Genomic DNA, 27717 nt, shown 5'->3' with positions numbered 1-27717 from the left:
GAACAATGGCAAATCAATCAAACAGATGCTTTTATGTAATGGATGAGAAGTGCTGAACAGATGCAGTACGAGTAACAAAGTAGTTTTATGAAACTTTGTTTTTAGATTCATCTTCCAGATACACTGTACATTCAATTCAGTTCGATTACACAATGATACAATAAAAGTACAAATGTCACACAGTGACAAGCCACGGCTTCTTTTCACAGAAGTCAACTACATGTACAACATAAATACCTTAATGAATTAAAGAGGGAGTATTAAAATGAGCGTTTGAGGTTCACTGTATGCAAGAATAACCACATGCTTAATGACAGGCCGTTTTTAACAGTCTGCTGAGCAGTATATATTTGTCATTGTTAGCCTTTACAGCCAAAGCAGACGTATCCCAGACAGCAACATATCGTCTGCCCAGATCCGGCTCACATCTGGTACGCGTGGATGTGGGCCGGATCTGGGCGGACACTATGTTGTTGTCTGGGATTGCTCCTAATTTGAAAGATGAGATCTACATAAATGAGCAGTAAGCTGACAACCCCATATAGCTTGAAAAATATTCAAGGGGATGACGAAATATCTGTATAGAGCAGTTTTCTTTACCTGTACCTTTTTGTTTCAAACTTTAAATGCCTGGGCCTATTATCTGTTTGCTTTCGTCTGATAAAATGTCTGCATGCTAACATCATCATCACACTGTAGAAGTTCTGCCAAATAGGCCTATAAACAATCTTTGATTTGACATACTTCACGGAAAGCATAAACCCATCAAAAAGCTAATTGCAATGAAGTCTCTTGATTTGACACATATGTAGGCAGTTGTCTGTATGTTCTCATCAAACAACATTTGTAGGCTTTTGAACTCTTGGCTATGATGCACCAACAGACTCCTGTGATTCCAGCTCACTCGACAGAAATCGGTTGGAATTGTTGCTGTATCTTCGGCTTTGAAGAAATGACAATCTGAAGATAAAAAAAAAAAGATATACATTTATATTCTGCTTGGTTGGCAAAGAAGCTTTCTTGGAGAAGAAGAAGACAATGCAGTTCAGTGCAAAAAGAATATGCTAATGTCAGTGGACAGTGAATAAAAACAGATGTGAACAGGAAAATGAGAAAAGCCAAAAATACAAATCAAAAGTAATGAAAGTAAAGACGGATCAGACTAGAAACATCCTAACCTCAGCATCAGATTCTTTGTACATATATAGTAATATAGAGCCTTATGGACTGGCTTTGGACATACGATTTCTAAATGCCCCTGTTATGATGTCTCAGTAGCTATAACTCTTCAGGGGAAAAAGTTGTTCTTGAGCTAAAATACACAGGAAACCTTAAAGGATTAGGTCACCTCAGAAATAAAATGTCCTTATTATTGACTCACCCCCACATCATCCAAGATGTTCATGTCTTTCTTTCTTCATTCAAAAAGAAATTAAGGTTGTTGAGGAAAACATTCCAGGATTTATCTCCATATAGTGGACTTAAATGGGGTAACGTTGCAAGGGTACAACGGTTTGAAGGTCCAATTGCAGTTTCAATGCAGCTTCAAAGGGCTCTACATGATCCCAGCCGAGGAATAATGGTCTTGTCAAGCGAAACGATCGGTCATTTTCTTAAAAACAAACAAAAAAAAATATTTTTTTTTAAATACAAATAGCTATACTTTTTAACCACAAATACTCGTCTTGCACTAGCACTGGAATGCGATGCGCCACGTAGTAAGTAATTAGGCTACGTTGAAAGGTCACGCATGGTCCGGTTAAAAAAAGGTAAGGGTATAGGGCGAAAAACTTAATTACATTTTCTAAATTCAAAGTCGTGTGACATCTTGTTTTACCTTTTATTTGATACATTTTTTTACTTTGACATTCTTTGCACGTTCGCTTTGTAAACTTGGTGTCACGCGTGACCTTTCAACATGATTACGTAATGCGTGGCGCATCTCTGTGCTAGTGCAAGACGAGTATTTATTGTTAAAAAGTACGCCTATAAAAATGTTTAGTTTTGTGTGTGGAAAATGACCGATCCTTTCGCTAGATAAGACCCTTATTCCACGGCTGGCATCGTGTAGAGCCTTTTGAAGCTGTATTGAAACTGCAATTTGGACCTTAAAACCGTTGTACCCTTGTACCCCATTGAAGTCCACTATATGGAGAAAAATCCTGAAATGTTTTCCTCAAAAACCTTAATTTCTTGTCGACTGAAGAAAGAAACACATGAACATCTTGGATGACATAGGGGTGAGTAAACTATCTGGACATTTTAATGTCCTGTGAAGTGAACTAATCCTTTAATGGGTCCAATACGTTTTAGCTGCTCTTATATTTATTTTAGATTTAGAGAAAGTATGGTTTCCAAAAAGGATCTCTCCTAATAAAAAATGTCAAGCCAACCAGGTGTGTCAATCAAATTTAGACATTCATTAAAAATAATTAAACCTTGTTGAAGACTTTTTGCTCAATTATGGTGCACATCCATTAATCCATTAAGAGAGCCAAAAATAAAACTTTCACAATGCTTGAATTACAGTTGCCATTTAGATGACATCTGTGACTAAATATTAATAAATAAATAAAAGAATTCTTCATCCAAAACTCCGAACAGGGGTCGATTTAGATTTTTCTTAAATCTTTTGCTAATCTGGAACATACTCTGTTTATATATATTTTTTTATTTTAATGTTAGTCTCTTGACCAAAAATAAGTCTTGTCAAAAATATCAATCAAAAATACAGTAAAAAGGTAATACTGTGAACTATTATTACAATTTAAAATAACTGGTTTCTATTTGAATGTATTTAAAATTATTTTTATATTTAACCAATGAGGTTCGTTCATTCATTTTACATTTTAAATATTTTAAAATAACTTATAAATGAATAGAATTTGTATTTATTTTAAAATATAATTTATTCCTGATTGCAAAGCTGAATTTTCAGCATCATTACTCCAGTCTTCAGTGTCACATGATCCTTCAGAAATCATTCTAATGTTGATTTGCTGCTCAAGAAACATTTCAAGAAACACAAGAAACACAAGAAATGTTGTTCTTTGATGAATACAAAAAAAATCATTTATTAAGTCTTTACTTTTGTAACACTATAAATGTCTTTAGAATCACTTTTGATTAATTTAATGTGTACTTGCTTAATAAAAGTATTATTTTATTTACTTTTATTCATAAGTATTACATCTTGACATGTTGTATACAGTTCACATATCTATATTCTATATTGACACCTGGTTTGTAAAGCCCTTGAAGTTGCAGACATCAAAATTTGAAACTGCAATTTGCATTTTCAGTAATCAGACCACAACTAAAAGCTAAAAAAATATATATTTCTGGCACTGGTTGGCGAATGTTACATCTCTTTATATTCACAGGCCTTGTGACCTATGTGTCCCTTCCACTTTCAAGTGTTGCTCCTACGTCTCCATTTGAATGACTGTAGCTGTTGCTCAGTGATAAAAAAGAAACCATCATCATGGAGAAGCAGAATGTGGGACAGAAACTCTAAAACTAGCACTTGATCTGCATTATCTCACGACTACAGCAGGTTTCAGTGAACCTGAGCTCACTGCAGATCTTCCCAGGATGAAACTTTGCACTCTCTGCACATCCATACATTAACATGCATTTAAGCAGAGCACTCAACAAAAAACTCTTCAGCATGGACAGCATGAGTGTCACATCCCGTTTGTCTTGCATGAACAGGGCTCCACAGGGTTCTGTCCTCAGCATGTTGTTCATTTAACCATGATACAGCACAATAACAGCTGTTTGGTGGAGCGAAACAGCTGAAAGAATGTGTTTTGGGTTCAAGTATGCTAGGGGAGTATAGAGTGATTGACTTGTGAGTTTCACTCGAGCGAATCTTGGCTGAGGGTCGGCAGGGTAAGACTGAGGAATTCTCAGCCTGACTGTCACACAAGCCACAAACTCACTAAGTTCCTAATCACTTTCTCATCTCTCCAACCAGCTTTGCTTCCTTCTTAAAATGGGACCTTTGAGATTTGACCTCTCTCAGCATATAACACAAGTCAATGCAAACTTTGGAGGGATAGTTCACACAAAAAGGGAAATTCTGTCATTAGGTACTCAACCTCATGTTCCAATGCTAGTTTTATTTTTCATGGAAAACAATAAGACAAATCAATAATTTCACACAGGTCATTTTCATACAATAGCAAACACACCAGTCCAGTTCCAGTAAGGAAATGCACCAAAAATGCCACAAAAGTGGTCCATCCGACTGCTACAATATATTTCAAGTCTTCTGAGGCAATAAGGAATTAGCTAAGAAAGATACAGACATGACATTCTTTACAATATTTTCATTCTAAGCTGTTACCTTGAGAATCGCTGCGACTGGATCACTGAGTTTTACTTGAACCAAATCAATCCAACTTGTGAATGGGTTTTGAAAAACATGACGTTGAGTAAATAATGACAGAATTTTTATTTTTGGGCGAATGATCTGTTCTTTCATAGACTTTGCTAACAAAAGCACTATATTGTCTGAATAATGTGAGACTGGTATACGATCATGATCACATGGTTTGGTACAAGGTTCTACAATGCAATACGCCAATCAATTTCAATAGAGTGGAAATATTTTTCCTCAGTGATACATTTGCTTTGTAAATGAATCCTGATTTATTAGAAGTAAATGTGTTTGCTGATGATGCCCAAGAAAATGAGATTAACCGTGAATGTCAGAGTGAAATCTGATCAAATTATTCTTATCGAATCAACTGTCAAATATTAAAACCTTTTACTCATAGAATGCCTTTTGACATTATGCAGCAGGATTGTTGTACACATGTTGCATACCAGGGTGGGTTATGTGTTAAAATATGAACATTGCTAAGGTCTCCAAATGCATAAAGTTCTGGGAAATTCTCAAGACATACGTTGACTTATTAAGTTATATTGCTGACGAGATGGTCAAACTTTAAGAAGTTCTGTTTAAAAATAACCCTTAAAAATACTATTATTAAAGGGTTAGTTCACCCAAAAATAAAAATTCTGTCAAATTCCCTCATGTCGTTCCAAACCAGTAAGACAAATAAAGATATTTTTTGATGAAATCCGAGAGCTTTCTGACAAGAATACATTTTTTTTCCAAAAGTAATTAGAAATTAATGACAGAATTTTCATTTTTGGGTGAACTAACCCTTTAATGTCCCAAAAGAAGCAATGAACCCTTTAGGTCAACAGGCATGTCTTGAAACCTTTTTTCATGCCGTTCTCATGAGCTGTTCTATAATAAGACTGAGATTGATAAGATCAGTAATCCAGTTCAGATGAGTTTCCCCCTTTATGAGCTACATTATACTCCTAATGTCCAATAATTCTCCCCATATGCCAAAACAGATTCCTACAATACAGCAGCCAGGCTTTGAAAACTTTGTAAAAACTTTTGTAAAAAAAAAAAAAAAAAAAGCGGCCTCTCTGTCTCAAGGCTTTCTTCTTTGACTGAGCTCTGTCCTCTTCTTGGTTCCATCCTTAGCTATAAGCTATAGAAAAATCTTTCAACATTCCCAGATAAGAAGAGAAAAGAAAGATGAGGGTGGAGAATAGAAGATAAAAGACAAGTGGAGAAAAATATACATGCATTTAGGCGGCTCACTGGAATTTTCAATTCTGATTGGTCATCTGATATTTCTGCTCTTCTAATTCTGCAGTCACTTTAGCAAAATTTCTAAGGAATTTTGCGGGCAAAGAAGGTCAATTTTTAATAGTGTAGAGATGCATGAAGCACCCCATACACAGAGGTACACACTCGCATACACACTCGCTATAGACACAACCCAAAACGGAGGCGTTATAGCATTGTCAGCGGCACTGAGCAGAGTTTTGCCACTATAGTGGGCATGCACCTTAGCGTTGCTCAGCTAATTTCAATGGCGAAATCCAGTCATTCCAATTGGAATTCACACAACTGCAGTGCATCATACCTACACTATTAACAATGGTCCTTTTCTTGCTCACTTGCTAATGTGACTGCGCCTAAATCCAAACCTTACAATTCTCAGCGGAACTAATATTTAATGTCCTCCGTTCCTCTTCTGCATCCAAATTACCCCAGCAGGGTTTGTTTTGTGATAATGACCGGCTGACTGTACATTAACTGAGCAACACTGTCCTCTATTATTGTAAATATTGATTGGGAATTGTATATTGGCAAATTAAATCCAATAAGTAACTGCACAAACCAATTAGTGCCATTAACATCTCTCAACCTTCTGCTTTTAAAGTAATTAAGTCTGAATGTAGTAATTAGTCTGTAACTGTGCCTGACATATAAATCAGACATTTAACATTATCCCTGATTATTTCTTGTGCACTTTCTCACCGGTGTAAGTAATTTCATGGTTTAGTTTTTAATAATCTTTTTGGCATACAATAATAATGATTTGTATCAAAGTGTGACTTGAAACTGAGCACACAAGTTTACTTTCACAGCAAACCACATTGTTCTAACTGTGAACTTTGCTAAAGATAAAACAGGCAGTACGGGTGGTCAAAAAAAAGAAAGGTCCAGGGAATGTATACTGATATATCTAACCAAACAAACCTTCCTTTTGATTTCCAAATCAAACATAACCACATCGCAGTATGATCATTTAAAAAACATCCCAAACATCTGTAACAAATCAAATCATACGAGGATACGGATTTCTTGTTAGAATCTATCAGGCATTGAGTAATCCGTGCACATTCTGCATGGGAAAGCAATGATACAAAACTAAATATTTTCAATACTGTCATTGAAAATTACAAAAGAGGCCATACTGAAATTCTGCCCGGCCAAATCTGTTGCACTTTTATGTTTAAATAATCATCCCTGACAAATTGGATCTATATGTTCACATGGACACCAGCAGTACAAACCCTATGGACTGCCATTGACCTTAAAACAAGAAAAACATAAATGTCAAAACTATTTTTTCACACGGATACCAGGAGGACAAACCTCTGGGCCCCTGTACAAACTACAATTGAACTTAACAGCACTTTCAAATCTAAAATAAACAACATATTAATGCTCACAATTAAGAAATGAGACAAAAAAATGTGAAATGTCTTGGGGAAAAAAGTGACAGGCCCAGAAATAGAGAGCGCTAAAAAAAATCAACGTGACTCCCTGTCAACATTTTTTAAAACCACGGGGCAAACTATTTAAAATAGATATGCATGCAAGACCCTATCCATTAGTCTGATGACCAGCTCATAGCCTGACCTGACATTAACCTGAAACACAAGGATTTGGTGCAGCTGAGAGTGAAAGTGGTGCGGTTTTGACCAAACATGGAAACATCATCTTTAGCAGTGGATTATAGTGGATACCTTTCTCAAATGCTCAGTCCGAACCTCATTTAGACTTCACAAGAGAAACGGTAAAAATAAAATGTGTTCAGGTTGCTGCCTATAGCTACCAGTGATTATCTAATTATTTTTTTTACAAACTCATTTCATTTAACAGTTTTCAGAGCAACAATTAAATTAAAAAGTGGTCTTTAAGGCTGGATATCTTTAAAGGGATAGTTCACCCAAAAATTTTAATTCTGTCACCATCTTGTTGTTCCAAACCTGTGTGACTTTCTTGCATGGAAAACAAAAAGATGTTTAGCAGGATGTTCAAACTATTTTCCATAGAATAAAAGTTATTGGTGATCAAGGGTTTTCAAGCTAAGGTTTTCATCTAATATTTAAAACTTTTATATTTTAATGACCTTTAATAAAAGTTTTTGTTAAAAATAGCAACACTGATATGGAATAAAGATATTAGGGTGAGGAAAAGATTATATTTTTGACTGTCTAACAATTTAGACAGATGCTCAATGGTGAAAGTCAATCCAAGATTACAGCAATATTCCAGCACATTTTATGATTTGTTATATATAGTCAATTAGTTTAAAACTGCAAGCTAATTAGTAATAATAACAAATAAATGCCCTCTTTTAAACATGGCACGGAGGTTTGCCCACCATTATTTATATAGGTTGCTAAAACTGCCACGTCTGGGATCAATCTGAAATAAAAACTGCTTCGGCAAGCAGGAAAGGCTTGTAAAGTACATTGTAAAATCAATCAGACACATTAACCCATTGCTCCTGTTAACCCACTCCAAGTGTCTGAGATCTTAATGGCAGAAATTAACAGTTATTCAATATTTAAGGTCTTTTCTGCAGTGTCAAATTCATCACAAGGCAGAGTTAGCTTCAAAATGGCTGCAGTCCCAGGGTGGATGCATTTTAAAAAATGTGTTGAGACAGGTCTGTCCATCTCTGAATAAAAGCGATGTCAGGGTGCTGGGCCACATCAAATAAAATTTCTCTCTATTGAGCCATTAACCAGACCAAAATCTAATGGGATTTTTTATAGGAAAAGCAATAACAACAATGTCCTTAATCTAAGATAGGACCATAAAACATGTGACCACCTTCATCTCAGCTTCTATTAAAAGAAATATCAGCAAGAGAACGCTCATTCCTGAATCACACTCCTTATAAATTGAAGAGTTGCAATAAAACATTCTCTCATATGGTTTGGTTTTATTTCCTGGCTTTGTGTTTCACAGCTGTGTGGAGGGTTTGATTTGACCTTGGCTGAATCTGAACGCTGAGTTCAGAGTGTGAAGTTTACCTTCAAACCTCTTGTTAACGTATATATCTTTCTGAAAAAGTTTTGGACACAGTCTTGCATTATTATTTCTTGGAAACCCACAAGCTTTTGTGGCACATGGTTCTGACTGAGCCAAAGGTCCAAAGTTCCTCTCACAAACGTGAAGTATTTCAGTCACACCGAGCGAAACGTGAGTCCGGCTACTGAGCGGATTCAGAAAGCTCAATTTAAAGCCCTCCGCATGAGCAGAGAGCGGACTTAAACCTCATGGCTATATAGCGCTAAGACGCCCAAATGTTCCTCGTTTGGGAGAACGTCACATTCCAGACATACCTCCGAAACGTTTGAGGAAAAAAATGTGTAGGCTAGAATATGGAAAATATGAAAGGCTGTGATTGACAGAAACGGTTTGCTGGATGGTGGCCATTAGAGAAGTCTCTATGGAAACAGAAGCAGAGAGATATGCGTTTTCTGACACCTTTTCTGCATCGCCAATCATCAGTCTGATAATGAACAAAGTGGGAAAAATGCAGCATGAAAATACTTCATACGGGCATCAAGGCTGTAGCTTTCAGACAAAAACCTCACTTCACGCTCCATATTTGCTCACACTGCACAAGGACAGATTCTGTAGCAGCCCCTCACAAAAGAGACTAAGTGTAACTCTAAATCCTTAAAGTTATAGCACACGAAACACTGGAATAAGCAGGGATGTTAAAGCAATTAAACAAGCCCAATGTTTACTATTAATTTGGATATAATAATATCATCAGGGGATTCAATTTCAGAGGGTATAAATCTGAGAACCAATGATGATTTTTCCTTCAGAAACATCCTCTTAGATAATTTACTACTCTAATTTACTATATTAGGTGATCAAGCATTTGAAAAAAACACACAACATTTTTCAACATATTTCAATCCAAGTTGAACAAAATGTACTAGCTAAATATACCAGCCCATATTCAAATCAATCCTCCTCTTCAGTGGTGTTTTTTGCTGCCCCTATTAATCTTAAAACATATTTAGATCAAACTTGTTATCATGTGACAGAAACATGGCAGATATATAAACATGTTGCTGAATTTATTTTGCAAATGACATTAAATTAACATCAAATTAGCTATGAATTATTAAATTCACTTTTTACCCCCAAAATGGTAGATGTGGGGTGAAGTGTCAGATGCCTCAGGGTAAGCTGTGTCAGCGACTTAGCAAAATATACAGTAGTTCTGTCACCAAATGCAGGAAATACAATTAAAATATTATTACTACTTCTAAATATATTACAAAATTTAAACTGTTAAGTGAATTTAAATATTTGTGAATATTAAACTGTTTCCTGAATAATGTACAGCAAAATAGGACTTAAGACTTTAAAAAAAAACACCACATGACTGGGTGTCACAGATACAGAAGGAGACAACACAGGTAAGTGGCGGAACACAGATGTTTATTTGCAGGAATTTGCAGCCAGATAGTTGTTTGTTAACTTAGCTCGATGAGTAATAGTACTCTTGATGTCTTTCCAGACAACTGAACGTGTAGCAGACATGGAGGAGTAGAGTCGTTACAGACAGAAGACGGATACTGGAGACTGGAACAAGGTGAGTAGATCAGGTACAGTAGATCAGGTACAGTAGATCAGGTACAGTGAGTAGATCAGGTGAGCATCTATGTGTAGACGATACCAGACGTCACTGGTGAGGAGATTGACAGCTGGGAGTGCTGATGAGTGAAAACAAGGGTGACGGCTTGCAGGTGCAGTTGATTGAGGAGTGTGTGCAGGTGGTGAGCATGAAGGATACTGGGAAGTGTAGTGCTGAGGGTGACTGAGCTGGTGACTGTGACAGTACTTCCCCCTCCCGGGAAAGTGCGACCTCGCTCAAAATGGACTCCATCCAGCGTGGTAGGATGGGCGTCCTGGAGCGGTGTCAGGTGATAGGGATACCTCCAGGATGGCACCAGCAACCCAGGTAGGCGCTGGCAGCTCAGGAAGCCATGGCGGTGCAGTTAGTTCTGGAAGCCATGGCGGTGCAGGTAGTTCTGGAAGCCATGGCGGTGCAGGTAGTTCTGGAAGCCATGGCGGTGCAGGTAGTTCTGGAAGCCATGGCGGTGCAGGTAGTTCTGGAAGCCATGGCGGTGCAGGTAGTTCTGGAAGCCATGGCGGTGCAGGTAGTTCTGGAAGCCATGGCGGTGCAGGTAGTTCTGGAAGCCATGGTGGTGCAGGTAGTTCTGGAAGCCATGGTGGTGCAGGTAGTTCTGGAAGCCATGGTGGTGCAGGTAGTTCTGGAAGCCATGGCGGTGCAGGTAGTTCTGGAAGCCATGGTGGTGCAGGTAGTTCTGGAAGCCATGGCGGATCGTCCTCCATGACCTTGCCAAGGAAGTCTGGCTCGGCATCTATGCCCGGGGACATATAGCAAAAAAAAAAAAAAAATTATCTTGTGAGGAGCTATAGGTTCATGGGCTGGCGAGGATTCTGGAGCAGGCTTTGGGCTGAGCTCAGGGACTGAAACAAGCACTGGGCTGAGCTTGGGGACTGGAACGGGCTCAGGAATTTCCCTCACGGGAACAGACTGGTGAACTTCTCTCATGGGAACAGACTCTATGGCTGGCACACTGGCTGAAGACTCGGGTGTGGTGGCCATCTTGGCTAAAGTGGACAAGGGTAACTGTGGCTGAGTGGTGGTTGTGTCTTCATCAACCTCACCAATTGTAAGGGAAGAACCACTCACCCACAGCGGTCTTAAGGGTGTCATCGTTCCAGGTTACCTGATGAGAAAGCTCGAGGAACTCCTCTACATAGTCATTGATCTGGTGGCCATCTTGGAAATGGGAGATCAGCCAATCAGCGGGGTTAATAGGATTGAAGAGAACGCTCATTGTTCTCAGTATAAAGTGGTCTGGTCTTCTGTCACAGATACAGGAGGCAACACAGGTAAGTAGCGGAATGCAGATGTTTATTTGCAGGAACAGGAAGCACGAGGAGGAGAGTGATAATGGTGAGTATAACTGCAGTCAGATAGTTTGTAGTTAACTTAGCTGGATGAGTAATGGTACTCTTGATGTCTTTACAGATGACTGAACGGGTAGCAGATGATGGGGAGGAGAGTCATTGCAGACTGAAGACAGATGACAGATACTGGCGACTGGAACAATGTGATGGCGAACACAGGTGAGTGGATCAGGCAAGTGTCTATAGGTGTGTTCGACATCTACTGCGGCTGGATGTAACCGATCGGCCGGAGTTGCCGCTTACAGGCGGGGAGGAGCTGAAAATGGAGACGTGAAGTCAGACACTTTCTGCTTCCCGTAGTGACGCTGAAGTGAAATAAAATGCAATATTTGTCAAATACACAGATGTTTCAGAGACATTGTCATTCAATACTTTATGTAGGCCTATTTCTTAATACAGCATCTGTTTGTACAAAGTGGGGTCTACATTTTTTATCAGTTATTTTTCTATTTTGATAAACATGACACAATATAACATCGCAACTACATGAAAAGAGGTTTTACTGTTATAAAAAACAGATTTGTGAGCATTAGTGGACCTGAAGGTTTTAGAATAAACGCGAAACACGTGATCGTTTTCATGCGGTGAATCCGGCCAATCGCGGAACAGCGGTGTCGTCATCTGATAAATTAGTGCAGCCGCTCTGGAGAAGCTGCGCAGAATGAATCAGCCAGCTGCTCTCGAGCCGCTCTCACGGTACTTTGATGGCATACGTCACGGTCACATGGCGTCAGCACTGTCTCAAGTCTGACAAAAGATCTAACCAGCATGCACTGCTTCTAGTCAGCTGTTGATCGTTCTGCGTAGCGCTGTGTGAAGTTGAGAACTTATGTGTAGACGAGACCAGACATCAATGGTGAGGAGGTTGACTGCTGATATAGGGAGTGCTGATGAGGGTGACGGCTTGCAGGTGCAGATGATTGAGGAGTGTGTGCAGGTGGTGAGCATGAAGGATACTGGGAAGTGTAGTGCTGAGGGTGACTGAGTTGGTGACTGTGACACAGGGCAGGGGCTTTGCACCACACTAAAATAATAATAAAAAAGAGACTACTCATGCAAACTAAACATCACTATTTGTCTAAAGCCACTTAAAAGTAATAAAATGGTGAATAATTCCTCAAAACATCATTGTAACAAAGCAAATCATAAGGATCCACCCATTATATTGGTTCATAAAATGAGGTAGGCTATTTTGCTAGGACGAGACAGCAAACCACTGAGCGTAGACATACAGTGTACTGGCCTTCAAAAATCAAAAAGGTCAAAACATCAATGAAGTAATTCATTTGCCTGGTGTGGAAAACACACACAAATAATAGAAACGCACAAATAAAAGACGGGAAAATAAATAGTGGTGTATTTAAAATGCCTGTGTTGTTTTACGCAGATCATAAAATTTCAGAACGACGAATATTCCACGGTCACAACCATGTGCTTTTGTTTTGATCAAGAGCCGCAATGATGTCATCTATACTTACGCAAAACGAGTCTTTGGGTAATTGCCTTTGTAATGGCAGAGCCCGCTTAAAACAGTCTGAAACCTTGAGGAGAAAAACAACTGGAAACGTGGAAAGACTTGTTGCTGAATATTCTACCAGCTCTTGTGGCTAAACACAGCTTTTCACTTTCAAAGTTACTGAGTGTGTTCTAGCCGATTATGTCATTTTTAAGTGTCTTGTAAAAAGCTGTATGGAATTAGCATGTTTCTAAATGGGTTTTATAAAAATCATTTTCATGATAATGCACACAGCCTAAGATTATTATCATTCCTAACATTTTTATCATCTTCGGCATTTTGCAGGCCAAGGACTTGATAAACATTTTGTAAAGAATTGAGGATTGCATTTTATGATTTACGCTATGATACTTGCATTGCAAAATCATTAAAGTAATCATTATCGATGAGAAATATTGGCACATAACATGATTTTAATTTAACTTAATACATTTTGTGGGAGGGACGATGAAACATTTTAGCTGAACTTTGGCTCAACTTATGACTTAATATTATATTTTTGTTTATCGCACATGATCTTTTAGCAAAATTATGAAAACTTTTGAAAAATTAAATATTAGTAAAATATAATTAATAATTAGCTATGGACACACCATCAAAGATCACTGCTATAAATTTGATGTTAACATCAAAAACAAATATATATATATATAATTATAAAAAAATGATAAAAAGTGATCAAAAGTGATAGTAAAGACTGTTACAAAAACATTCTATTTCAAATAAATGCTGTTCTCTTTTCCTTTCTCTTCATCAAAGTATCCTGAAATAAATTGTCACTGTTTCCACAAAAATACTAAGCAGCACAACTGTTGTCAACATTGATAATAAAAATAATAAATGTTTTTTTGAGCAGCAAATCAGCATATTAGAATGATTTCTGAAGGATCATGTGACACTAAAGACTGGAGTAATGATGCTGAAAATTCAGCTTTGCCATCTCAGGAAAAATATATATAATATATTGAAATAGAAAATTGTTAATTTAAAGTGTAATAATATTTCACAATATTACTGTTTTACTGTATTTGGCGAGTTGTGAAACTTAAAAATAAAAAATGTAACAGAACCCAAACTTTTAAATGAGGTTTTATTTAACAAAGTTCGGGAGGAGCAGGTAATTAACCAAATTATGCACAGCTGGAGATTAATCAGTAATCAACTCAATGACAGAGTATAAATTCACAGCAGACCTATCTCTGTTCATTGAAAGTTTGTCAGCATCCCTCCTCCACCCCATCTCCTCACTTCCAGTTCCATACACTTCCAGTTCCATCTACACTTACCAACTGGGGGGAGTACTTTGGGTTCGGGCCTAACTCCGAGCTCGGAGCCCTCCCCCCGGACAGCACGCCAAATACGCATAAACTTATTGTATTAATTATATGTAGATGTGAACTCGTGAAATGGTGTATACTGTATGTGCATATATACACACTTTTACTTTTCATGGCCTTTAGCAAACAACTAAGGGTGTTTACACGACAACGATGTACTAAAAATGGAAATGTTTTTCCTTTGCGTTTTCCATTGTCAAAACGATCCCGTTCACACTGATCTGCGAAAACTATTAGAAACGCTGTATTCTGCTGTCAGACCAGTAGTTGGCGATGTCACTTTGTAAAGAAACACTTCGGTCCTATAGACTGAACACGTAATACGCATGTGCATGATGCCATTGCTTTCACTAATTCATGCAGTTTGAAAAACGTTTTTAAAAGTTCGCGTTTTTAGGCCTCCAAAACGTTGTTGTTGTTTTTTCTTTTTTTTTTGTTGAAAACGTTGTCGTGTAAACGATTAAACTAAATTAAAAAGGAAAAGGGCCTTAATGATGCATGGGTGTCTAACTTTACAGAAATCTCACTTTACCAACATTCTTACATTCATCTCTTTTCTCCCAGAACTCATTTCTGAAAGCTCAGAGTGTTCAAGAGGGACTAACTGTACCTGAGAGAAATGGAGGTTCCGTTGACAGACTCTGAGTGTTGTCTGCTCGGACTAAAGTCCCGCGGCACATCCCCACAGCACAGGATCCTCAGGAAGGCTCTCCGAAAAGCCCGGTTCAGAAAAGCATACAGGAATGGATTCAAGCCCGAGTTGATGTAACCCAACCAGAGCCAAGCGGTCCACATCTGCCAGGGCACGCTGTAATTAATGAAGGGATCCACCACGTTGGTAATGAAGAAGGGCGCCCAGCACAGACAGAAGCAGCCCATAATGACAGCCAGCGTCTTGGCCGCCTTGGTTTCATTCTTAATGCGACTAGAGCCCGGTTGATCGTGGTTTGGGTAAGTTGAAGAAGGGGCCGAGCCGGCCCGATGTAGAGATCCGATTCGCCGAGCATGACCCATAGCAGTGATGTAGATTCGCTGATAGGCGAGAACCATCAGCACCAGAGGCACATAGAAGGCCACGGCTGAACACACCAGGGCATAGGGTCGGTTCACCATGAACACACAAGTTGAATTGCGGGAAGAGTTGAATTTTCTTTGTTCGATCTGGGATATTGAAATGAAAAAAACAATTAAGTATGCATCGATATTAAAACTCTGGCTGATACCAATAACTGATCAATATTTTCATGATATTATGGTCAATAACATACAATAACAATTCTATAATATTTTGTCTGGATACATTTAAAAAAAACACTAAAGATTAAAATCAATCATTTTAAATGCTACATATGAATTTAAGCATCACAACATTATAATGTACTGTATGAAAAATGGATATTCACATAGATACAGTGATTTGCTAAAGATTACATTTAAAAGGGTTTTTAAAGACTACAACCTTATAAGGGAGTGTTAGATACTGTCAAATGTCATTTACATCATGCATATAGTAGAAACGAGCAGGCACAATTGAATATCCAGTATCAACCAGTGCATACTATGTACAATATTGACTAGTACAATAAATTATAAAATATCCAACATCGGCTCATAACCGATACTGATTTATTTTGTAGTCTTGACCTTCTCAACTACATCCAACAAATAAAATCATACAAAAATGTATATACAATCAATTTACACATACACTACCATTCAAAAGCTCAGTAAGATTGTTTAATTTTTTTGAAAAAGTCTCTTATGCTCACCAAGGTTGCATTTATTTGATCAAACATATAGTAAAACGGTAATATTGTGAAATACTATTGCAATTAAAAATAACTGTTTTCTATTTTAATATATTTTTAAGGGTAATTTGTTCCTGTGATGGCAAAGCTGAATTTTCAGAAACCATTGCTCCAGTCTTCAGTGTCACATGATCCTTCATAAGCAGTGTTGGGTGTAATTCATTACTAAGTAATTAATTACTGTAATCTATTACTTTTCCCATAAAAAAAGTAAAGTAATAGATTACTCTTTTTAGTTACTTCTGACATTATTGCATTAAATACTGTATAGAACAGTTCTTTATAAAACAGTAGTGGATTTGACATCAAAATTTAATATCTAATTTTAAAATGTATGTTTTTGATGTAACCTTCTCCCTTTAAATACTTTGGTCAGTTCAAGAATACATTATGCAATTTTATAAACTGACTGAGGTTGATCTGGTGTAATTAGTGATACAATGCAATACTTTTTAGAGAGAGTGATTACAGTAGTCTAATTACACTCTCGAATATGTAATTAGTAATTAATTACTTTATTAGAGTAACTTACCCAAAACTGTTCATAAGGTTCAAAAGCATTTATTTGAAATATGTTTTTTTTATCAATGTACTGTAAAAGTATTTACCTTCACTTTTACTTAATTTAATGCATCCTATCTAAATAAAATAATTAATTTCTTAAAAACTAAAAAACTTTTGAACAGAAGTGTAATCTGTTGAATTATTATTAATTAATTATTTTTAATCATTACTATAATTACCAAAAATATATCCTGTTTACAAAAACGCAACATTCCTTAAAATGGTCACGCCTAAGAAGTGACATCATTTAGACCCTTTTCTACATTTTTTGTAACATTTTTATTTTGGAAAGTACCATTTCTTTTTTTTTTAATGGTTTTATAATCCAACCTAGAGAGATCTAGCGGAGAGTTATTACTTAAAGCTTATAATGCATCAGCATAACAAGAAGAATGAACCAATCTACTCCTCACTTACAACGCTCTCGATTCCAATTGTATTCCAGCTTTGCATGATGGGAAGGAAAGAGATGAAAAAGGGGATGACCCAGCATCCAACCAGCATCAGTGAGACTCTTACAGGTGTCATCTTGTTATTGTAGACCAGAGGCCGACAGCAAATCGCATAAAACCTGCCCAAGACAGAAATTGCAAATATCTGAAAAATGATTCACTTGATGCTGTTAGTACGATGTCTTGCGTAAACACTGCGTCCCTACATACTGTACTTCGATATACCCTGATGATACTGCCGATCTTTCCTTGAAAAGTTAATGCAGTGAATTATAACTAGAAAATATGCACTTACATGAGACCGCAGAGGCAAAGACATCATGAGTCATATGCGGATGGAGAAAGAACTTGGTGACACAGTGAGATAGATCAACAGAATTTGTTGCTCGAGGGAAAGAGAGAAATAGATAGAGAGAGGCTTTGAGAGACTAAGAATGAGTCATGTTACTGCCATATGGACAAGGTGCGCTGCATAAATCACAGCTGCTCTCTTTCGGGTTAAGAGTGCTGCAGACTTCCCAACGGGTGAACATGAGAAAATTTGCATACGTAACACAGCAAATTACACATAATTAGCTGACACGCTGACAAGCCCCTTGGAGTTAGCGTGAAGACATAAATTATGTGTTTCTTTTTTTGCGGATACGATTCTGAATGTACAGTTTACTCAAAGACACATAATAATTAGAAACTGGACAAAATATAAATTAGTCATGACAATACAGGCCGGACAGCATCTCTGTATATTGTAGCACACTGTAATTTGGTGACGCAAGATTACAGGGCTTTAACCTATATAAGAAAGCCTATAAATGGCAGAAAAAAATGAATGATTGTGTGTATATACTGTATCAAAATACAAATGTTTTTTAAAGAGAAAAAATGTACGATCAAGCCTAGGAACGAAAATTGCTATCCCAAAACTGTCTAAATTTAGACTTCTCTTCTCAACATTGCCATGGCAACACAAGCAGTTATTAGTAATTTTTTGTTACTATATCAGCTTCATGAGCAGCACTTACCTGTCTAGTGCAATGCAGCACAGATGCAGAATAGATACAGTGGTCAGCTGCACGTCCAGTGAGGTACGGACCAAGCAGAACGTCTCTCCATAACTCCACTGACCCGTGGTCAACTCTATGGTTGCCAGGGGCATCACAACAAGGGCAACTAGAAGGTCTGCAAATGCCAGGGATACAACGAAGTAGTTGGTCTTCTTCTTCCTATATTTAAAACAGTAGATACACAAAAAAGAAGTTTGATAGACATTAGTTCACAGTACAAAATAGTGTCTGTACAGTTTGTCAAAAGTACTCATGTTTAAGCAATTTAATGATACTTTATCATACTTATGGAGCTTTTTTATGGAAGCTCTTTATATCATATTTAAAGTTTCTAGTTTCTAGTGTTTCTAATACAACAGCTGAGAGAGGGATGGGAAATTTGACCAATGTAATCAAATCTCTCAATATTTTTTCCTCTTCTGTAAAGTCAGAGAAATGCTTTTAACTATGATGACTTGCACTTCTGAGAACCCTAGAAATGTGAAAAGGGTCAACTATAATTTCATATGAAAATTTCATTGCAGAAATTATTTTCCTTGAATTTTTGTCTTACTTTGCAGAAAGAAAATATTAAAGCATCTTTAAAATGAGATTGATTTACTTGAGATGCCTAAGATTTTAAGGTTTTTGAGGATTGAGGATTATTTTGAACTGTCTTGCCCTTTGTTTTCTGGTTGTAGGAAAAAACTAACTGCACAGTGAGGTTTCAAGACTCAAGATGTATCGTTTGTCTGAAAACAAATCCTTAAATCATGTGTAGTTTGGCTTCTCAAGTAAATTCACCTTGTTTTAAGGTTTTTTAAGACATTTTTAGTACAAACTCACACAATTGGTTGAGCCATTGTTGCTATGCGAGGCTGGTCAGGATTCTCAAACAAACAAAGCAAATGAAAACAGAACTACATTTTGGGGGAATCAGCTTACTTTTAGATATCTTGCATTTTAAGCCTTATTTTTACCATAAAAAATGTACATTGAGACAGTAAATTTAAATGTAGATATGAAGCACCATTACCTTAGCTGTCTGTCTTTACAGAGAGCCACCATCACAAGCAAATTACCAAGCACAGTCAGTATGATGATGGTCACCAGGATGATAGACAGCATTATTCTCGAAGTGTGTTTAGACATGACGGGATCCACTGCACTGTAGACAAAAATATGCCGATAATTATTCATGAATGTAAGATAAATACTTATTCATCTTTGTAGTAATAATATCTGAGGTGGTTCTTACTCGTCCGCTGAGTCTGATGCTGTGGCCATCACTGGTCATCTGTATGGAAGTGGTCAGATGGAGTTTGGTTCACACAAGACACAGCAGTCCCACTCCTGTGGGACAAACACAACTGATTTTGGTTCTCACATCCCAGATTCAATCATATTCTTTCAGCATGAGCTTCAAAGTGAGAGCATTGAGAATAAAACATCAGCACCTTTGCATATGAAACGGGCTTCTGGGATATAACATGGGAATATGAGCCATGATGAGTCTATGACCGCCTTTAAATATAACTTTCCCTGCACTTTATAGACTTAATAGATGTTTTTGCTGATGACAAACACATTTCTGGTTTGATGTTGATAAAGGGGTACTTCAGTATTACTGATAGGGCTGTGGATAAAATAAAAAAGGTTAGGAAAAACTGGAAAACTTAAGTCTTATAAGATTCTCAATCTCAAAACTTCAACACAAAGCACGTGCAGTCCATCATCGCAGGGTTAATACCCACAGTGGCCATATCGCACCCTGTGCCTGAGCCATAACTCAAGCAGAAGTGGAGAGAGCTCTCACAGGGTAAACACTGGAAGTGTGTGATGTGTTTGCCCAGCTGGGAGGCTCAAGTGGGTATTAGAGAGAAAGCTTGGACGCTTCTTTCCTATTCTGTTGGTTTCGTTTGAGTTTCAAATGAGCCGCATGATTATATAATACCCTGTACACACTAAACAAAATAGGCTATTCTGAACAGATACACAGAGAGGACAGCTGATTTACACATGATGCTTTTTTTAAAGGAGAGGGTAAACGGGTCATTCTACAAAACAGGTGCCATTTGTGTCCCTGATTTGTATGTGTAAAAAATAGTCAATTTAACAATTAACATATGAAGGCAATTTTATGTGTCAATATAGAAATACGTGGAACCCCTAAAAGGACATGGTGATGGAAAAGTATATGAGATGCTCTTCTCTTGCAACTTTGCGTTCGTTCACAAACGTATTGCAATAAAACAAATTTTCTCTGGGAACTCAATATAATATACTATAGTATAGTTTCGTGAGAGAACTCAAAAGCATTGCAATATAATTTTTCCTCACCATGTCCCCTCATGGGTTCTGTAGAAATTTCTCTAAATTAGTCAATATTTGTATTTTTGATTAACCTTTAACAGACTATAGAAATAAAATCTAGCATTTTTTATATTCTCTAATCTCTATATTCTCATGTCAGTAGGGGACAATTTTAAAATGTCAACCCTTTTATCATGATTTTGCATAGTGAACAATTGAAAAGTGTACATCTTTAAAAATATTATCTTTCTAAGAAGCAAGTTTGTTTCATAATCTTGAGGACAAGGCTTGTCAAATTAAATTGTAACTGTAACTGTCAACCTTTTTACCTTTCAGAAGCTATACAGTTATTAAGTCCCAAAATGCATTGATTTAGCCTAAGATATCACAATACAATTTAATTTCTCTTAAACACATTATTTAATTGTTAGAATGTTTCAAATCTTATGAAACTTTACTTAAAAATCACACTGGGAATGGCACCCCTCTTTTTTTTCCGAATGACCCATAAAAGATAGCTGAGCTGAAGTATGAAAGCTGATGCCATGTGACACAACACTAACTTTCACTAATCTTAATTAGTGACACTAGATCATAAGATCTAAGAGCCCACTATTCCCTTCAGCTCAAGGGATTTCAAACTTGGTTAACTGTCTGAAGCATATAGATCTGTCCAGATTAATAATGTTGGACTTTGTACTTTCCTGTTTTTATCAAAGCATTAAATAAATTAAATAAACTTGTTGGTACAATTATAAATTAACTTCAAACTCTTTACTTAAAGGGATAGTTCACCCGAAAATGAAAATCATTTACTCATCATTTACTCACCCTCATGTCGTTCCAAAACCGTAAGACTTTCGTTCAACTTCGGAACACAAAGATATTTTTTATGAAATCAGAGCGATTTCTGTCCCTCCTACGCAACTACCACTTTGACGCGTCAAAAAGTTCATAAAGAGATCGTAAAACTAATCCATGTGAATTGAGTAGTTTAGTCCAAATCTTCTGAAGAGACAGGAGCGCTTTATATGATGAACACATTGAATTTAGGCTTTTATTCACATAAACAATCATCACCTCACACATCAGTTGTGGGAAACGGAAGCTCAAGCATGTTCGCTTGACGTGCGAGAACTAATGAGGTTCATTCTCGTGTTACACAGCCCGTTTGAGCGTCCTCAAGAACCAATGAGGTTCATTCTCGTGTTACGCAGCCCGTTTGAGCTTCCTCAAGAACCAATGAGGTTCATTCTCGTGTTACGCAGCCCGTTTGAGCTTCCTCAAGAACCAATGAGGTTCATTCTTGTGTTACGCAGCCCGTTTGAGCTTCCTCAAGAACCAATGAGGTTCATTCTTGTGTTACGCAGCCCGTTTGAGCTTCCTCAAGAACCAATGAGGTTCATTCTCGTGTTACGCAGCCCGTTTGAGCTTCCTCAAGAACCAATGAGGTTCATTCTCGTGTTACGCAGCCCGTTTGAGCTTCCTCAAGAACCAATGAGGTTCATTCTTGTGTTACGCAGCCCGTTTGAGCTTCCTCAAGAACCAATGAGGTTCATTCTTGTGTTACGCAGCCCGTTTGAGCTTCCTCAAGAACCAATGAGGTTCATTCTCGTGTTACGCAGCCCGTTTGAGCGTCCTCAAGAACCAATGAGGTTCATTCTCGTGTTACGCAGCCCGTTTGAGCGTCCTCAAGAACCAATGAGGTTCATTCTCGTGTTACGCAGCCCGTTTGAGCTTCCTCAAGAACCAATGAGGTTCATTCTCGTGTTACGCAGCCCGTTTGAGCTTCCTCAAGAACCAATGAGGTTCATTCTTGTGTTACGCAGCCCGTTTGAGCTTCCTCAAGAACCAATGAGGTTCATTCTTGTGTTACGCAGCCCGTTTGAGCTTCCTCAAGAACCAATGAGGTTCATTCTCGTGTTACGCAGCCCGTTTGAGCTTCCTCAAGAACCAATGAGGTTCATTCTCGTGTTACGCAGCCCGTTTGAGCTTCCTCAAGAACCAATGAGGTTCATTCTCGTGTTACGCAGCCCGTTTGAGCTTCCTCAAGAACCAATGAGGTTCATTCTCGTGTTACGCAGCCCGTTTGAGCTTCCTCAAGAACCAATGAGGTTCATTCTCGTGTTACGCAGCCCGTTTGAGCTTCCTCAAGAACCAATGAGGTTCATTCTCGTGTTACGCAGCCCGTTTGAGCTTCCTCAAGAACCAATGAGATTCATTCTCGTGTTACGCAGCCCGTTTGAGCTTCCTCAAGAACCAATGAGGTTCATTCTTGTGTTACGCAGCCCGTTTGAGCTTCCTCAAGAACCAATGAGGGTTATTCTCGTGTTACGCAGCCCGTTTGAGCTTCCTCAAGAACCAATGAGGTTCATTCTCCTGTTACGCAGCCCGTTTGAGCGTCCTCAAGAACCAATGAGGTTCATTCTCGTGTTAAGGCCCGTTCACACCAAGCACGATAACTATAAAGATAACGAGAAAGATAACTATATGTGTCCACACCAGCGACCGATAACGGTCTTTTTATTCTAAGCACGCGCGCGCCCGGATGATCCAGATCCATTTTAAATGCGCGAGACCTTTAAATTAGAATGGATTCTGATTGGCTGTCAGTGTTTTATCGTTCGACAGCTGGAAAAAAATCGTTCTGAAAGTGATCCCAACGATATCGTTCCTCATATCTTTATCGTTATAGTTGTGGTGTGAACTCTGTTATTCTTTAATATGGAGAACGATTTTTAGAATTATATCTTTATCGTTATATTTATAGTTATCGTCCTTGGTGTGAACGGGCCTTTACGCAGTACGTTTGAGCTTCCTCAAGAACCAATGAGGTTCATTCTCGTGTTACGCAGCCCGTTTGAGCTTCCTCAAGAACCAATGAGGTTCATTCTCGTGTTACGCAGCCCGTTTGAGCTTCCTCAAGAACCAATGAGGTTCATTCTCGTGTTACGCAGCCCGTTTGAGCTTCCTCAAGAACCAATGAGGTTCATTCTCGTGTTACGCAGCCCGTTTGAGCTTCCTCAAGAACCAATGAGGTTCATTCTCGTGTTACGCAGCCCGCTTGAGCTTCAGCAAGAACCAATGAGGTTAATTCTCGTGTTACGCAGCCCGCTTGAGCTTCCTCAAGAACAAATAAGGTTCATTCTCGTGTTACGCAGCCCGTTTGAGCTTCCTCAAGAACCAATGAGGTTCATTCTCGTGTTACGCAGCCCGCTTGAGCTTCCTCAAGAACCAATAAGGTTCATTCTCGTGTTACGCAGCCCGTTTGAGCTTCCTCATGAACCAATGAGGTTCATTCTCGTGTTACGTGTCCCGCTTGAGCTTACTCAAGAGGTTTATTCACATGGATCAAGCAGGTTCTGTTGAGCTTCCGTTTATGTTTCCTGATCAATTTTTATATGTGAATAAAAGTCTAAATTCAATCTGTTCATCATAAAGCAATCGAGTCGCATCAGAAAATTTGGACTACACCGCTCAGTTCATATGGATTGGTTTTACGATCTCTTTATGAACGTTTTGAAGTGTCAAAGTGGTAGTTGCGTGGACTTTCAATGAAGGGATTGAAAGGCCTCATATTTCATCAAAAAGATCTTCATTTGTGTTCCGAAGATGAAAAAAAATCTTATGGGTTGGAAGTGAGTAATTAATTACAGAATTTAAATTTTTAGGTGAACTAACCCTTTAGAGCTAATGAACATGTTATACTTGAAAATGCACCCTAAAGTGATGTATCACAACCTGGATGCTTAATAATTGAACAATTTACAATAAAACTGAAAAACATTAACTAACATATCAATGAAGTAGGCAGCTCTAGGTTTCAATAAAAATAACACCTACTCTTATAGGTATATAACTCTTGGCAATACTCGGTTGTTAGGATTTGATTGGCTTCTCTTATTCAAAACAAAATAACGTGACATAATTGACATAATGAAAAGAATATGCACTGACAAACCCTCCGATAAACAATTTTGACACCTTCCCACACAACTTCTTTTTTAATTTCACGCCACCAGGAAAACGGAGTGGCATTTGCATTAAAGGGATAAAATACAATCTGTGGTGACAAACAAATAAAATAAACATAAGCCATAAGCCTCATAAACAAGTTATGCGAGTGACATTTTTACACAATCATAAAACCCATATGGGAGTGACACAAATAGTGGTCTGAAACACACATTGATCATGTAGTTATGTTAGCTCACTGTGATTTTGCCAAGTAAGACATATCTTGTTGATCCTGGAACATCATTCCTGTCCGAAAATGTAGTCTTAACCCTATCCCTACCCATAAATTATCCCTAAAATCAGAGTGAAATGATATGTGAATAATAACACTGATGTAGAACCACCTAACCCTGGTTGTTAGGCTAAACTTGACATAAATAGTAAACTTGTCCCCCAAATCTGATTGGTTGATTTGAATGTTGTTCCAGGATCAACAAAGATGTTGATCCAGGAGCATGTTGTACTTGGTGAAATCATGTTCACCAGTGAGGGACCTACATGGCGATATAATAAAACAATAACAATCTTAACATCCTTTTAAAAACAATCTTTGGCTGAAAATGGATTCACAAAGTCTTTTCTCATCATGAAATAAATTAATAAAAAAATAAAGCTATAATGTGGTTTCAGTCTTGATCAGGATCAGTTCCTCTGTACAATTACAATGAATAAACTATGATGACAATCAAATCTTTGGCTGTTTAAAGTGTGCAAAATCAGTGGCACTACATTAATTATGATATCTTCAACAAATTCATGATACCAAGGCTGTAAATTTCAAAGTTGGAGGCAAATTTCTCCAAAATCAGTAAACTGATAAACTGATATTCTCTAATAGAAACCAATTGAAACGTGTCATTATTCTTTACAATTTAGGAAAAACAATCCACATCTTATCAAAAACATTAAACAAATAATAATAATAATAGCTATTATTATTACATTCAAATATTTAAAAATAGACATGATACTTCATGGTGCTTAGAATAACCTGTTGCACATTTTGACACTTGAAATCATTTAAGTACGAGGCAGCATCATTCAAACAACTTTACTCACCCAGGGGCTCCGAGTTTCATGTCTCTATGAATCCACACGTGTTTTTATAACCTGTCATATTCCATCACAGTTTGTCGGAGACTGAAGTGCTCTTCTCTGTTCTGTGTCACAATTAAACAGCGGCTGCAAGCAGCAGATCATCTATTATTGATGTAATTGACCAGTGCGCTCTGAGTCTCTGCCTGTCCAACACAGAACACACAAGCGTCTGTAACACACCACAACAGATCAACAGCGCCACCCAGTGCCTCAACTCACTTTATTGCGCTTATTCAAAAAAGGCCCATTATCTTTCACGTTTCCATTTTTCTTCTTGAAATATTAGCTGTTGACATTACGTATGCAATAGTCACAATGTACTTTACCATATAAAGTTGTAGTGTCACGTACAAGCGTCAGTTGTTATATTAAGCAAAATGGGATGCTGTAGTAGGCGACAGTGTCAAAAATGGAAGTGAAAGAAAATTGATTACGAACTCAATGGTTACTATGGAAGCCCGTTTCCGCCAAGGTTGAGTAAAAAAAGAAAGAAAAGATTCAAGTCATAATAATGAGAAATTTTCTCATAATAATGACTTAACATCTCAAATAACGAGAAACCTTCTCGAAATAATGACTTAACATCTCATAATAATGAGAAATCTTCTCATAATAATGACTTAACATTTCAAAATAATGAGAAACTTTCTCGAAATAACGACTTAACATCTCGTAATAATGAGAAACTTTCTCGTAATAATGAGAAACTTTCTCAAAATAATGACTTCATCTCATAATAATGAGAAACGTTCTCGTAATAATGAGAAACTTTCTCAAAATAATGACTTCATCTCATAATAATGAGAAACTTTCTCGTAAATGATTTTCTCGTGCTTCTACGCATGTGCAAAGCAGCGGAGTGCCACGCTAGCGACATCCGCGGTCAAAGCCGTGTAAATGCATCACAACAAACATGGCACGCTCTGCAAAACAGTTGTTTTCATTAAAGTCAGTGTGATCTACGAAGTGCAATCTGTAGTAGCCTATCATTAAATAACATAAATTAAAAATCATCAGTATATCTTCCAAAGCGCACGAAGAGGTGTGAAAGTGGAATGCAGAAGCGGTCGGTTACCAAAAAAAAAAAAAAAAAAAAAAAGCGGTCGGTTACCATGGTAACGAAGGACGCCTGCTTGAGCACACCGATGGAAATTGTGTTACATGATTTTACAAAACTATCAGATTAAAGTTGGAATATTACGTTTATTCGTTAAATTTAAGTGTAACATCTTCATAACGTATGGGTAACTTACATGTGTTAATATAACACGTATTTTGCGGATGTGTGTAGGATATTTGATGTGCAGGTTCTTCTGGAAGATATCAATACAGAGAAAGTTTTTCATTATTATGACTTAATCTTTTTTCTTTTCTTTTTTTTTTTTACTCAACCGTGGCGGAAACGGGCTTCCGTAGGTTACGGAATGATAGTCTGCTGTGTGGAGACCTCTGTCATTGAAATGCCTCATTCATTCATTCATTCTCAGTCTGAAGATTTAAAAAAAGACTTCTTTTAAACCACGAGATGGCGAAAGAGCACCAAACATATACTACTGCGCTTTACTAAAGTCCCTTTAATCTGTAGGCTAATCGAGTGGGAGATAGGCTATCCTTATATTGTCCTGCTGAATTTGTGTCTCTATAGTAGATATTGGTCAAGTTTATAAAATCCTGAGATATAATCTATATAAAATTATTTACATACAATCTAGGCTACTCTATATCTCATATCAGACTCAATACACATAAAAGTAAGATTCTGCATTATGCAGGATGCCCAAAGTCAAGCTGATAAATATGATTAAATAAAGAATTATATTTATAAAAAATGCAAACGCCCTGCAAAACATGTGTTGACATTGTTCATCTTGCCAACAATAAGTAATTTACTGAACAGAAGAAAATACATATTAATTCAAATA

At 37.5% G+C, this 27717-nt stretch overlaps 1 protein-coding gene across 4 annotated transcripts; it reads right to left on the bottom strand.

Annotated features, from left to right (window-relative positions):
* Window positions 1-14: 14 nt before the first annotated feature.
* Window positions 15-25966, bottom strand: LOC308705778 (5-hydroxytryptamine receptor 4). Of its 4 annotated transcripts, XR_014031958.1 has the most exons (8): window positions 25757-25877; window positions 19626-19720; window positions 19404-19535; window positions 18347-18547; window positions 17290-17443; window positions 15111-15661; window positions 513-960; window positions 88-421 (listed from the first exon to the last, which is right to left on the bottom strand). XR_014031958.1 is itself a non-coding variant. In XM_081390972.1 (7 exons), the coding sequence occupies exons 2-7, from the start codon at window positions 19652-19654 to the stop codon at window positions 867-869; spliced, it is 1161 nt and encodes a 386-aa protein (XP_081247098.1). In that variant the 5' UTR covers window positions 19655-19720; window positions 25757-25966; the 3' UTR covers window positions 15-866. The 4 variants fall into 4 exon arrangements, 3 of the variants coding, with proteins under 3 accessions (XP_081247098.1, XP_081247097.1, XP_081247099.1); XM_081390972.1 differs by having other exon boundaries at window positions 15-960; window positions 25757-25966; XM_081390971.1 differs by lacking the exons at window positions 88-421; window positions 513-960 and adding an exon at window positions 10069-11952 and having other exon boundaries at window positions 25757-25914.
* Between the last annotated feature and the right edge of the window lie 1751 nt (window positions 25967-27717).

Source organism: Scardinius erythrophthalmus (genome assembly GCF_964197995.2).
Source record: "Scardinius erythrophthalmus genome assembly, chromosome: 17".
NCBI classification, from domain to species: Eukaryota; Metazoa; Chordata; class Actinopteri; order Cypriniformes; family Leuciscidae; genus Scardinius; species Scardinius erythrophthalmus.
Note: the sequence above shows the minus strand (reverse complement) of the source record. Positions and strands in the feature narration are given on the sequence as shown.

Coding starts and splice junctions, on each gene's coding strand:
- LOC308705778 (XM_081390971.1), bottom strand. CDS start 19,654: ATGGCCACAGCATCAGACTCAGCGGACGA. Junction 17,444..18,346: donor TGCTGCATTGCACTAGACAG/GTAAGTGCTGCT, acceptor TGTCTTGGGCAG/GTTTTATGCGATTTGCTGTC. Junction 11,953..15,110: donor GGAACCTCCATTTCTCTCAG/GTACAGTTAGTC, acceptor ATTTCACTTCAG/CGTCACTACGGGAAGCAGAA.